This window comes from Mixophyes fleayi, chromosome 5, assembly GCF_038048845.1.
Source record: "Mixophyes fleayi isolate aMixFle1 chromosome 5, aMixFle1.hap1, whole genome shotgun sequence".
Lineage (NCBI taxonomy): Eukaryota > Metazoa > Chordata > Amphibia > Anura > Limnodynastidae > Mixophyes > Mixophyes fleayi.
Window position 1 is genome coordinate 72,387,910 of NC_134406.1, and position 12,292 is coordinate 72,400,201.

At 38.1% G+C, this 12,292-nt stretch overlaps 1 protein-coding gene across 4 annotated transcripts in view; it reads left to right on the forward strand.

Moving 5' to 3' along the window:
* Positions 1 to 12,292, forward strand: part of RBMS3 (RNA binding motif single stranded interacting protein 3) — a 466,009-nt gene that overhangs the window by 430,749 nt on the left and 22,968 nt on the right. For all 4 annotated transcript variants that reach the window (XM_075212374.1, XM_075212376.1, XM_075212375.1 and 1 more), the window contains exons 8-10: positions 1,165 to 1,211; positions 6,187 to 6,283; positions 7,838 to 7,888. In XM_075212374.1, the coding sequence (XP_075068475.1) occupies positions 1,165 to 1,211; positions 6,187 to 6,283; positions 7,838 to 7,888 (195 nt within the window). The remainder of the gene's footprint in view (positions 1 to 1,164; positions 1,212 to 6,186; positions 6,284 to 7,837; positions 7,889 to 12,292) is intronic.

Here is a 12,292-nt window from a genome sequence, read left to right on the forward strand (position 1 = left end):
GGCTGGGTGTGCTCTAGATAGGGAACCAGGCATGCAATAAATTACCATATTCAATTGAGTAATATATAGATTGAAAGTTTTTACACAAGTGCCCTGAAACACCTTTTCTATTGATGAACTGTATCAGATGCCTTGAAATCTGTTCTGAATGAAGAATGTGCTAATTAACTGAAGAAGACTGCAATGTCTTTTGCTAATCCATTATATAATTTTAAAAAATAAGCTTTATACAGTTTATCTTTAAAGAATAATGCCGCTTTTTTATTTTTTATATCCCTTACCCCCTTGTTACCCTTTACCAGTGGGGCTGGGGGTGGAAGTTCTGAACCATTGGGGTCCATGATGAAAGTCCTGACAAAGTAGGGCCTGATTTGTGAGTAGGCCATAAGCAGAGCCTTGTGTTAGCTCCGCCTCCTGTCATTTTGCTGCATGATATCCTTGGGCCTGATTCATTAAGGATCTTAACTTACGAAACTTCTTATTTAAGTCTCCTGGACAAAACCATGTTACAATGCAAGGGGTGCAAATTAGTATTCTGTTTTGCACATAAGTTAAATACTGACTGTTTTTCATGTAGCACACAAATATCAACTTTAAATTTCAGTGTACAAATAAGCTATCAAGTATTTGTGTGCTACATGAAAAAACAGTCAGTATTTAACTTATGTGCAAAACAGAATATTAATTTGCACCCCTTGCATTGTAACATGGTTTTGTCCAGGAGACTTAAATAAGAAGTTTCTTAAGTTAAGATCCTTAATGAATCAGGCCCCTTGACAGGACAATTGGTGGTCTGAAGACGTTGATGGCAGGAGCAGAAGACGTGTCTGACACAGTGGTCTTTTGCAACCTACTTGCAGATCTGACCGACTTTTGTAGAGGTCCAATGTCATCATGGAACCCAACAGTGAAGAGGATGGGGTCCAGGACAGCGAACCTCGCAATTAAAGAAAGGTGGAGCAAGGAGGCTGATGGAATTATTCTTAAAGATGTGGAATCATACTTTTTTGTGCATCTTTTACCCTTCATTCATTTTTATTATATATGTCTGGATACTGCTAGCAGCAGGCACAGATGTATAATCCTGGTAATGTAACTTAACCTTCTTGATTTTGGAAATTGGAGTGTAAATTAAGTAAAAATTCTTTTTTTTCCTTAATACAGACTGGGATGACATTGACATATGACCCAACAGCAGCCATGCAGAATGGGTGAGTACATTGTAATTGATATGTTTGTATTTAATTGTTTGATTTTCAGTGATGCATTATCTTACTTAGCATTTAGATTTAACATGGTTTACATTTAACGTACCCTTTCATGTAGATGACATTTCATTATTCATGTATATGGGATAGACTTTAAAGGAGGTATGGCAGCATATAGTAAGCAACTCAAGAACTATTCTTTGAATTGTCAAACCTGTTATGACTTCTTGATGGCAAGTTAATACAGTTTGCCATCATCTTTTGGGGGGTTTAGTTCTTTATTAATTTACAATTTTATAAGTTTCAAGTAATTCTAACAGAAATTAATGCAACTGTGAGCGTTTTATGTTTAAGTTTTAGATTATGCCAAATTCAGTAACATTTTAAAATATATATATGTCACATTAACATTAGATTTCAATTATAGACATAAAAAAGAAATGAGGTCAAGATTTTCACATGTTGTTGTGAGTGGAGATGTAAATATTTTTTTCAGCATGTTGTACGGAACCATTAAGTTGGTGATGGCAAAGTGTTGTTACTTGTGGGTCTTTATGTGCAAGAAATATAAAGAAGTATAGGGCCTGATTTATATTTACACGGAAGTGTATTTTCCAGATGCAACGATCAGGGCCGGATTAATGGAATGGAGGCCCATTCCCCCGTGAGGCCCCCCCGTTAGCAGACTGGCCCCCCTGTTAGCCGACCGCCCCCCTCCCCCAAGCGCTTACCTTCTCCTGTCACTGCAGTCCTCCTTCCGCGGCGCGCTGTAAGCTGCTTACTGAGGAGATCTCGTGACACTCACGCGAGATCTCCTCAGTAAGGAGATTACTGAGCGCCCGAGAAGCAGGACTGCAGTGACAGAGCTCAGCATTGATCAGGCCGGGGGCACCCCCGCCTCTGTCCCGATCAATAATTCTGCTGAGCTCTGTCAAGGGCCCCCTGGATGCCCGAGGCCCCTGGGCTGTAGCCCAGTTAGACCTCGGGTTAATCCGGCCCTGGCAAAGATGCGTCTTGGTGTAAAATTGATGCATTGTGCATGCGCAAAACCAAGATCCAGAGTTTGAATTGAATGTATTTTGCATTTGCGACCTGTAGAACTTGGAGAGGTGGATCCAGGGCTTTAACATGAATGTGCAGTACATTAAGGGCGTGTAGACGCAGATGCAAGATTTACAACAAATTAAAACCATACCATTAACTATCAATGTTTACTCCAGTTGCTGATTCAAAGTTAAAATGATTGCTATATATGGGTCACATTATGGGAATTTTGGTGGCATATGAGATGAAAATTGGAAACAGAATTGTATGTCCAGGTAAGATAGATGATTGATATATACATCATATTCCTACTTTATTTATTGACCAACCTCTAGACATAAAATAAACATGTAACATTCATACATAATTTCAGATATATAGGTATTGAGAAAAGGATTTAATCATGGGTTAAGCCTATTCTGGAATAATTCCACCCAAACGAAAAATTTAGTTTTAATTTAAGTTGACTAAAATACAAAGTTTTACTTACTTTTTGGTGAGGGGTAAGCTAGGTCGGTCCCACTGACAGTTCCAACACACCTACACTTCTTTCTCCTTCTAATACCTATCTGATTCAAATAGCAGGGTATCCAATGTGAGGCTCACTAGCAGAGGCAGAACTAGCGATCTGTGGGCCCCAGTTCTCTCCTCCCCACTTCCCTGCACCGGGGCCCACTCGCTAGTTCCCCGTGCAGTGGGGCCCATTAACTCCATTGGCCCCGGTGCACTGCACCTACTGCAGCAATGTTAGTTCTGCCACAGCTTACTATGGAGAGGTATCAACAACACCACTGTGTATTGGAAAAAAAAACAACATTTTAAGTAATTAAGAAAAAAGGTATAGGAAATATACAGTGGGTGGAATCAGTATTGAACACATCAACATTTTTCTCAGTAAATATATATTTAATTTGACTATTGTAATGAAATTTACACCAAATGTCAGCAGCAACCCTTGCAATCCGCAAATGCAAAGAAATCAAACCATAGATGTCCATAAATTAAGTTTTGTGTAATAATGTGAAATGACACAGGGAAAAAGTATTGAACAAACTTCCTAAAATTTATTTAATACTTTGTGTCACGAACACGCTCCCAGCTGCTGTGACTTTGGGGTGTTTGCTGTATGAGGTTACACACAATTTCAGCCCACAGTCTCACCTATCACACAGGTTCTAGACCTACGGAATTGCCCCCAAACACAGCGCTCTCACACCCCCAGACACTTCAAGGTTCAGCCACCACCTATTGGGTACGGGCAATAGGACCCCAATATACTGTCCCACACTGGCACACAGGTTTCTAGTTCCACAAACTAGCAAGACTCACACCAGCACACACAGGGTTAACTCTTCACACCTCCAGACTGTTACACAAATGTAAATACAAGCACACACAGCTTGTTAATCAAATGTATCAACAAATCACACACAGGGTAACCTGGACAAGCAATCTCTTCTAAACAGGCTAATTAATCCGTTAAAGTATCAAGGATGCACCTTATTAAATTTTAGATTTAATATACGAAAATACAGAGCATTCAGATATAAAGAAAAATAATGAATAAACAATTAATAAATTTGACAAAACAAGCAAAAGCAGTTTAAAATAAAAAGGATTACATGCATACTTACATGAATTGCATTCTGGCCAAGGGGAATTTGGCTAGGAAGATGGACAGCTTATCAATGTAACTTGATTTCCCCCAAAGTCTGACAGTTTTTCCCCTCAGAACACAGATATTTAAGCAAACGCAAATGGGACGGCATTCACAGGGGCAGTGTGAATGCTAATGTGGGGGCGGAAATGTCCCCTGGGTGTTACCTCAGGTTTGGTCAAACTATTCCTAAGTTTTGACCTGTTGGTAATTCTTCACAGATATATCTCAGAGAAATAACACCCCCCTCAATAAGCCGGTCATAATCTCCCGCACGTTTAAATACCAAATATGATGAGATTACAACAATATCCAATCTCGTCCTGAAATACATGTGATTATGGCTGTTCCCTGTGTAGTTGGTATCTATGTTTTAAAACCCTTGTGTTGTTTTTGCCTCTCAGTACGGAGTGGCATCCAGATTTCCCAAAATATGAACTATGACAACATTTTCCTTTGAAGGTCATATTTCTATATACCTGTATAGGCTTTCACATGCTGTCTACCAGGATCTCCAGCTGTGATTGGCACCACAAAGTCTATTCAAGTGTCTAAAGCGAACATCCTGGAACCTGCTAAAAGTGGCAGGCTTATCTCCTCACACTGGGATGTAAAAAGCCATCAAACACAATCACATCATACTCTACGTCTAACTGTTACACTAACTTATCAATGGATTCATCTGATACAACCTATTTACACTGCAGTTATGAATTATCCATTATAAATAACTGCAAGCTCTCTATGTTCACGACACTTTGTACAAAAGACGTTGTTGGTAATGACAGCTTCAAGATGCCTCCTGTATGGAGAAACTTGTCGCATGCATTGCTCAGGTGTGATTTTTCCCCATTCTTCAACGCAAATAGTCTTCAAATTTTGAAGGTTCCGTGGGGTTTTACTATGAACTCTGATCTTTAGTTCTTTACATAGATTTTCAATTGGGTTCAAGTCAGGTGATTGGCTGGGACATTCTAGCAGCTTTATTTTCTCTCTGAAACCAATTGATAGTGTCCTTGGCTGTGTGTTTGGGATCATTGTCTTGCTGAAATTTCCACCCTCGTTTCATCTTCAGCATCCTGGTAGCAGCAGATTTTTATCAAGAATGTCTCGGTACATTTTTCCATTCATCCTTCCTTCAATTACATGCAGTATGCCAGTACCTTGTGCAGAAAAACAGCCCCACACCATGATGTTCCCGCCTCCAAACTTCACTGTTGGTATGGAGTTTTTGGGGTCATGTGCAGTGCTGTTGTATGGTTTTTTGGGGTGATGTGCAGTGCCATTTCTCCTCCAAACATGGTGTGTAATATGGCATCCAAAGAGTTTAATTTTGCTCTCATCTGACCACACTATATTCTCCCAGTATTTCACAGGCATGTCCAAATGTTTTGCACCAAACTTTAAACGAGCTTCAACATGTTTTTTCTTCAGCAAAGGAGTCTTGCGTAGTGAGTGTGCATAGAGGCCATGGCGGTTGAGCACATTACTTATTGTTTTCTTTGAAACAATAGTACCTGCTAATTCCAGGTCTTTCTGAAGCTCTCCACAAGTGGTCATTGGTTCTTGGACAACTCTTCTGATAATTTGTTTCACTCCTCTGTCAGAATTCTTGCGAGGTGCACCTGGTCGTGGGCGGTTTATGGCGAAATTGTGTTCTTTCCACTTCTGGATTATGGCCCCAACAGTGCTCACTGGAACACTCAGCAGTCTAGAGATCCTTCTGTAACCAATGCCATCAGTATGTTTTGCAACAATAAGGTAGCAAAGGTCTTGAAACAGCTCTTTGCTTTTACCCATCATGAGATGTTTCTTGTGTGACACTTCGTAATGAGACACCTTTTATAGGCCATCAGTTGTGGCTGAACCAGCTGGCAGGATTGCTTTCTAATTACTGATAGATTTCAGCTGGTGTCTTGACTTTCAATGCCTTTTTGCACCTCCCTGTCTTCATGTGTTCAATACTTTTTCCCTGTGTCATTTCACATTATCACCAAAAAACTTAAATTATGGACATCTATGGTTTTTTTTTTTTTACACGTGTGGATTGCAAGGGTTGTTGCTGACATTTGGTGTAAATTTCATTACAACAGCCACATTAAATATATATTTACTGAGAAAAATGTTGATGTGCTCAATACTTATTTCACCCACTGTATATGGATTCATATATAAACTCACATGCTACTTCACTGGACTCTTGGCAACAATAAAAGGTATATTAGATAAAGTGTTGTAATAAAATCATCTACCCACCTGTGTTGTTTTTTCCCCCAGATTTTATTCTCCTCCCTACAATATTGCAACAAACAGAATGATTCCACAGACATCTATCACACCTTTCATTGCTGCTTCCCCTGTATCTACGTATCAGGTATGTCTTGTCTGCTTGTTACACTATCTTACTATTAAGGCTAAAATTATTATGATAAACTTGTAATGCAAACATAATGTTTCCATTGTGTAAATAGTACACATCCAACAACCCATAGCAGCCAATCAAATATTATTGTTGTTCAAGCTGGTGAGAGGTATGGAATCAAATTGGTTTTGATTTTTTTTAAATGTACATTTGTGGTATTTGCATGTTATTAAATATACTTGAATGGAGATGTGTCATGTAGTGGTTTGTTTTGTTTTTGAAGCTTACTTTTGATTATTTGATAATATGCTTTGTAAGCTTTGGTTTCGACTCCTTATCATTTATGCCATTGAACTAACCATTTTGTGTATTATTCCTACAATAGTTTGTGTAAAAAGTGAAGTATACACAGATTGTAATGAAGTAAGTTTATTTATTTACTGTGTGTATGGAAATCTTTTCAGTAAAAATTATAGGAGATGCTACATTCCTGCCAATAGAGGGGAGAGAAATATTCAATACTTCTGCAAAATGTTCTCCTCTTTCCACAAGTGGCTGTGTAATAATGCAAGTTTCGCCACCGAAAATTTGCTTCCCACTTCTACCGCAATCACACACCACAGCAGAATTAATGGGCCCTTGTTTACGCAGCTTTGTTCATTCCTCAAAATGCGAATCTACAAATACAACGCATACTTACCAACTTTCTTCAGCTCTCTTCCGGGAGCCTGCCAGTGGAGGTGGGCGTGAGGGGGACGGTGGGTGCCTAGTGAAGTAGGCAGAATTCGGGAGATTGGCACGCTCACCCGGGAGTCCGGGAGACTCTCGCAAAATGCGGGAGTCTCCCGGACATTCCGGGAGAGTTGGCAAGTATGATACAACGTAGAACTGCATTCCGTGGAATGGCAAAGCAAAAGTAGAACATGAAGTTCTTCTCATATTGCTGAAATTTTGTACCTCTTCAAAATAGCCCATTCCACAGAGAAATTTGATCTGCATGAAATTTTGCAACCAAGGTAAAATAATATCAATAGTCACCAACAGCACAGCACCACCTAATGGCAAAAAGTGGAATTCTTTGCAATAAAGTAAATATATTTAAGATCATCTGCGAATATAAATCTACAAAATATATACAGTATTATTTTCAAAATAGGTAATGCAACACTACACATTTTGGGTAATGTGACCTCAGGTTTTGTTGAATGTCACCCTTTGTGTACTCCTTTTAAAGTAAATACATTTTGGTAATAAAATAATTACTAGGATTTAGTGAGCTTGTCATTGTGTAATACATTTTATTTCATATTTATAATGGTGTGCAGTAGCCTAGAGTATATTCCTCGATTAATGTTGGAAAGGTAATACATTCATTTAAAGATAGCGATGTAATTACAGAATTAAATAGTACACTTGGAGAAATTATTGAAGTCAATTTGCAGCCGGGGCTGTGCTTGGAGCTTGAAATGGGATTTTACATAATTTCCACTGTAATGTTGTCAGGACATTAATCAAATACTTACATGGATTGCACACTTGCCCTAAAACTCGTTCTTTGCCATCTAGGTGCAGAGTACATCATGGATGCCTCACCCACCATATGTTATGCAACCAACGGTAGGTATTACAGTCTTTCAATTACCATACATTTAAGTGCTAATGATTAATGGTACTGTCCATATGTATTTGTAAGTGTAATTTCAATTACCACATTTCCATATGGTAGCATAAATTATTATATTTTAATCCATAATGTTATGATTAAACGCTACCTTCAAATTCGGAATCCCTGAAGGTTTTTATGCAGGTAGATTAACTAAGAGATTCTCATTTCTTCAACTGACTTTAATTTGCATAGTAATATAGCTCAGTCTGGGATAGAGTATAGGTACATTAACAGTTTGTAAAGGGAAATGCTCTAGAATGAAAATGATTAAAAGATGATTCAGTAGCTCTGTATTTTGTTCATAGCTGTCAATAATATTTTAAAATAACATTTCTTTGTGAAGATATAAACACTTTCAGAAGCAAGTTACTTGCATGTCATTCACGTATGTCCACATTTAGTAAACCTATTCTAATTTAGATTCCTCCTAATGGTAGCAATATTATGATTTACAATGCTTGCGATGCCTAACTGTCCTTAGTATTTTAAACCTTCATTGTAGACGCGGTTATTTGTAAATCTAAGACATTTTTGTTAGTTTTTATATACTGTTATCTATTTAAAGGAACAGTAACACTCAATATTTACATTGTATCTTACAGTACAAAGACATTTAAAGTGTTCTATAACATGTTTTAGTGAGTGCAGAGCTTCTAAGTCTTTCTGTGCTATCTTAGTGAAGGGTATTGCTAGGTTCTCGCAAAGAGCCAATGTTCTGACCCATAACTATGTTCAATATATTGGTAGTCTTGCACACATTGTGCATAGAGTAGGGCTGTATAGGCCAGAGATAGTAAAGTGATAATATATTATCAAGATTTTGTAATATATATGTTGAATGTGCACTTTTCTATTTGGTTTTTAAGGCACCACAGTGTTCCACATTAAGGGAAACTGAGCATTCGTAAAACAGGGGAATACACCATACTCGCGTACTTTTGTGAAGTTGTATCCGGGAGTGAGGCATATCGAAAGGGCGGGAGGGGGCGGGGCGCAGCCAAACGTGTCATTTTGGCCCCGCCCGCGTGACAAATATACCAAAATGACGCGATTCGCGGTCGTCATTTTAGCACCGCAATTGCAGGATGCGGGAGACTTGCCAGCTCTCCCGGGAGTCCGTGAGACCGACACGAATTTCGGGAGTCTCCCGGACATTCTGGGAGAATTGGCAACTATGGAATATACGGTATACAAAATAAGTGCAAACAAAGGTTGGAGAGGCACATAGCTGCATATAATTACCAAATGTAAACATATCTAAACACAGACATTTCAATAGTTTTTTTTGTTAAATTTTGATAAATAAAGACTACAAACTGATTCTTAGTATTATACAGTGGTAAAGCACAGTTACCCAGGCGTACAGAGTAAGAACAGAAACTGAAAATTACATTTTACCATTATATTGTCCCTGGCTTGCTTTATTTGCACTATTCCTTTTCCATTTCTTCCCTGTCTCAGTTACTTATATCAATCAACTACCTTTGCAGGTTGCATTTTGTCCCCAGTACTTACGGCACCATTCCATTTTCAGTTTCATTTAACAATATTAGCAACATATATGTGTATAAATATAAATAATTATGAATATCCATACTCTCCCAGAATGTTCTCATATTCTTTGATATATTTAGTGATGATCAGTGGGGATATGATAGGTTTTAAGAACTTACTACTGAAATTGCAGGGATTCACTGGTTAAAATATTTAAGATTTCATTGGGCAATTGGCCCAACTTCAAAGTGTGTGTTGCCTAAAGATACCGCAATGTCTATAAATATTCAGATTAAAATCGATTGGTTCAATATCAAGTATGTTGGTCAATGCATTCGGAAGATGATGCCTATCTGTTTATGTGAGCAGTCATCTTCCAACCACAGTTACTAGCAGCAGCGATGCCGCATGTGATCAAATATGCACGGCCCAATGCCAGATCTTGTCCAATATAACAACTCACCTGTGCAACTGTGGGCAAATCATTTTTTCTAATTTTGTCTAATTTTCAAATTGTAAAATCCAAATAAAATACAATAATGTGAGTTCAATATTGCTACCCAATTAAGCTTGTATCTAACCCAAAATAATGTCAAACTGGTGATCATTTACAAATATAAAGTTATTCTCATTTTAACATATGAATATGAATAACAATGACTCACATTTTTTTCCTAAAATTAAACTAGCTACTGTATAAAACAGCTTTGTCTCATCTTTACTATAAATAGCACTATGCTTAAAACCCATAGCGCGGATATTGTGATCAAGACATAAATTAAATATGACCTACTTATCATTTAATACAATTTCAAAATTATGATTTACCATAATTGAGGTCTGATGGCCAGCAAAATGGAATCCCCCTGCAGAGACGTTTCTAGATAGTCCCGGAATGTTTTAACCGCACATAAAAATGAAAGAATTGGTGGGAGATTAATGTATTTCCTTTTAGAAGCAAATTAAATATTATCATGATTATCAGAAATCTGTATAAGATTATTATTGTTCTTACTGTAGCTTATATATTGCATGGAAACTTGTAAATCTCACAGGTGGAGATTTTCATTGAGTGTTTTAAGCATTTATAAGTAAAGTAACTATAAACTCTGGTTGAAAGAGTCCTGTTTAATGACTGTTCATTACATTTCATATTACCAATTAACTGCTTCTGTGCATCACATTTTTAATCGTTTCACTCAATTTCATTTTAGACATCTTTTATGCACAACCTAGTTAATTCATTTTGATACAAGGGAACATATAAAAAAAATCTAGCTAATTAATGCTTCCGCTGCTTGGTTTTATGATATTGATTAGTACAACTGTACAATGTATCACTACTTTAGGAAGTGAGTAGCAATTCAATTTGTTGGAGCAAATGTTCGGTGCTTGATTAGTTTGCTAGTTTAGTTTTGTCAAACTTTGCTAGTTAGCAAAAATATCTAAGCAGTTTGTGAATGCTTACCTGCATTCACATGTATAGTGAGATAGATTGACATCTGGGTTACTATGCCTCACCAAATCCACTAGCCTCCTTTCCTTTACATTCACCAGTATTGGTGGCCTTGTAATAGGACAAAATGTGCTGATACTACATTGCACAATTCAAGCCCACCACAGATCTGCTTACGGCAACTCCTGATGTCTGTTGATTTTTTTTTATATGCCTCATTTCGTTTTTCTTTGATAAGGTAAAACAAGTTTGGTATGCACTTTGCAAGCCAGCATTTAGCTCAAACTCAATACATAAATTATTACTACAATATTTTTGGCAAAATAGTCTTGAAGTGCTATGATAATGAGGAGGGCACAGGTTGGAGAAAGGAACAGGGAGGAATTATGATATTTTCAGCACAGCGCCAGCCAGCCCCCACTGAGACACACACTTACCTTGTAACCACGCTGCTCGGCAGACAGTTTCAATGTGATGTTCGGGCAGTAATCACATGGGACGCGCACCAAGTGACAGGTGCCGTCCCATGTGATTACTGGCCGGATATCACATTGAAACTGTCTGCCGAGCAGCGCGCAGTGAGCTGCGCTGCTTGGTCGGGCATCCTGCCTCGCTGGATCGGCCCAACCAGCCATCGGCCCTTCTGGCATTTGCCAGAAGAGCCCGATGGCCAGTCCGGCCCTGGTTAGGACTACCCAGCTGCAATCTTGAATTTTCTTTTTGTCCACTTATCAGCTATTTACTTGCAAAGCAATATCACCCTATATGCAGCAGAAGCAACGAATATTTTGACAAAGTAACGCATTTCACTAATAGCGCAGGTCTGCGATGAAAAAGCTTTTTTAACAAATTTATGTGATACTTATAGATTTTTGGCTTCTGAACATGAAAATGACTCCTGATTGTGCATATCACATCATGTTTTTCTGCAAAACGTGTATTTATGAATAAGTAATTTTTATCATATTCTTTAAAATAATAAATGTATTCTGCCTACATTTATTATAAAACATTGTCTTAAATGAATTCAGTCGGTGGTATAGAACATTGCAATTCAGTTCTTGTCATAAAACTTCCCCCGCCCAGTGCCAGATTAAGGTCCACCCCATACTGTCTAAAGGGACATTGTACACACACAACAACTACAAGGTGAGCTGGCAAAGGTGGAACCAAATAAAACAGATGCAACACAGTTTTGCCCTGTGCCGGCTCATTTTAACCCCTGCCTACCACCACATACACACACACACACAGTACCCAGTACACACACAGTACATATACCTTCATAGATTCTTCAAAAAGTAAGTTTAAAAGCTGTTTTATTGCACAATGGCAACACATACGCGTCAATACCATTAGCACATTCAGTCTACCTTAACGAAACATATGAAAATTTGAATACTGT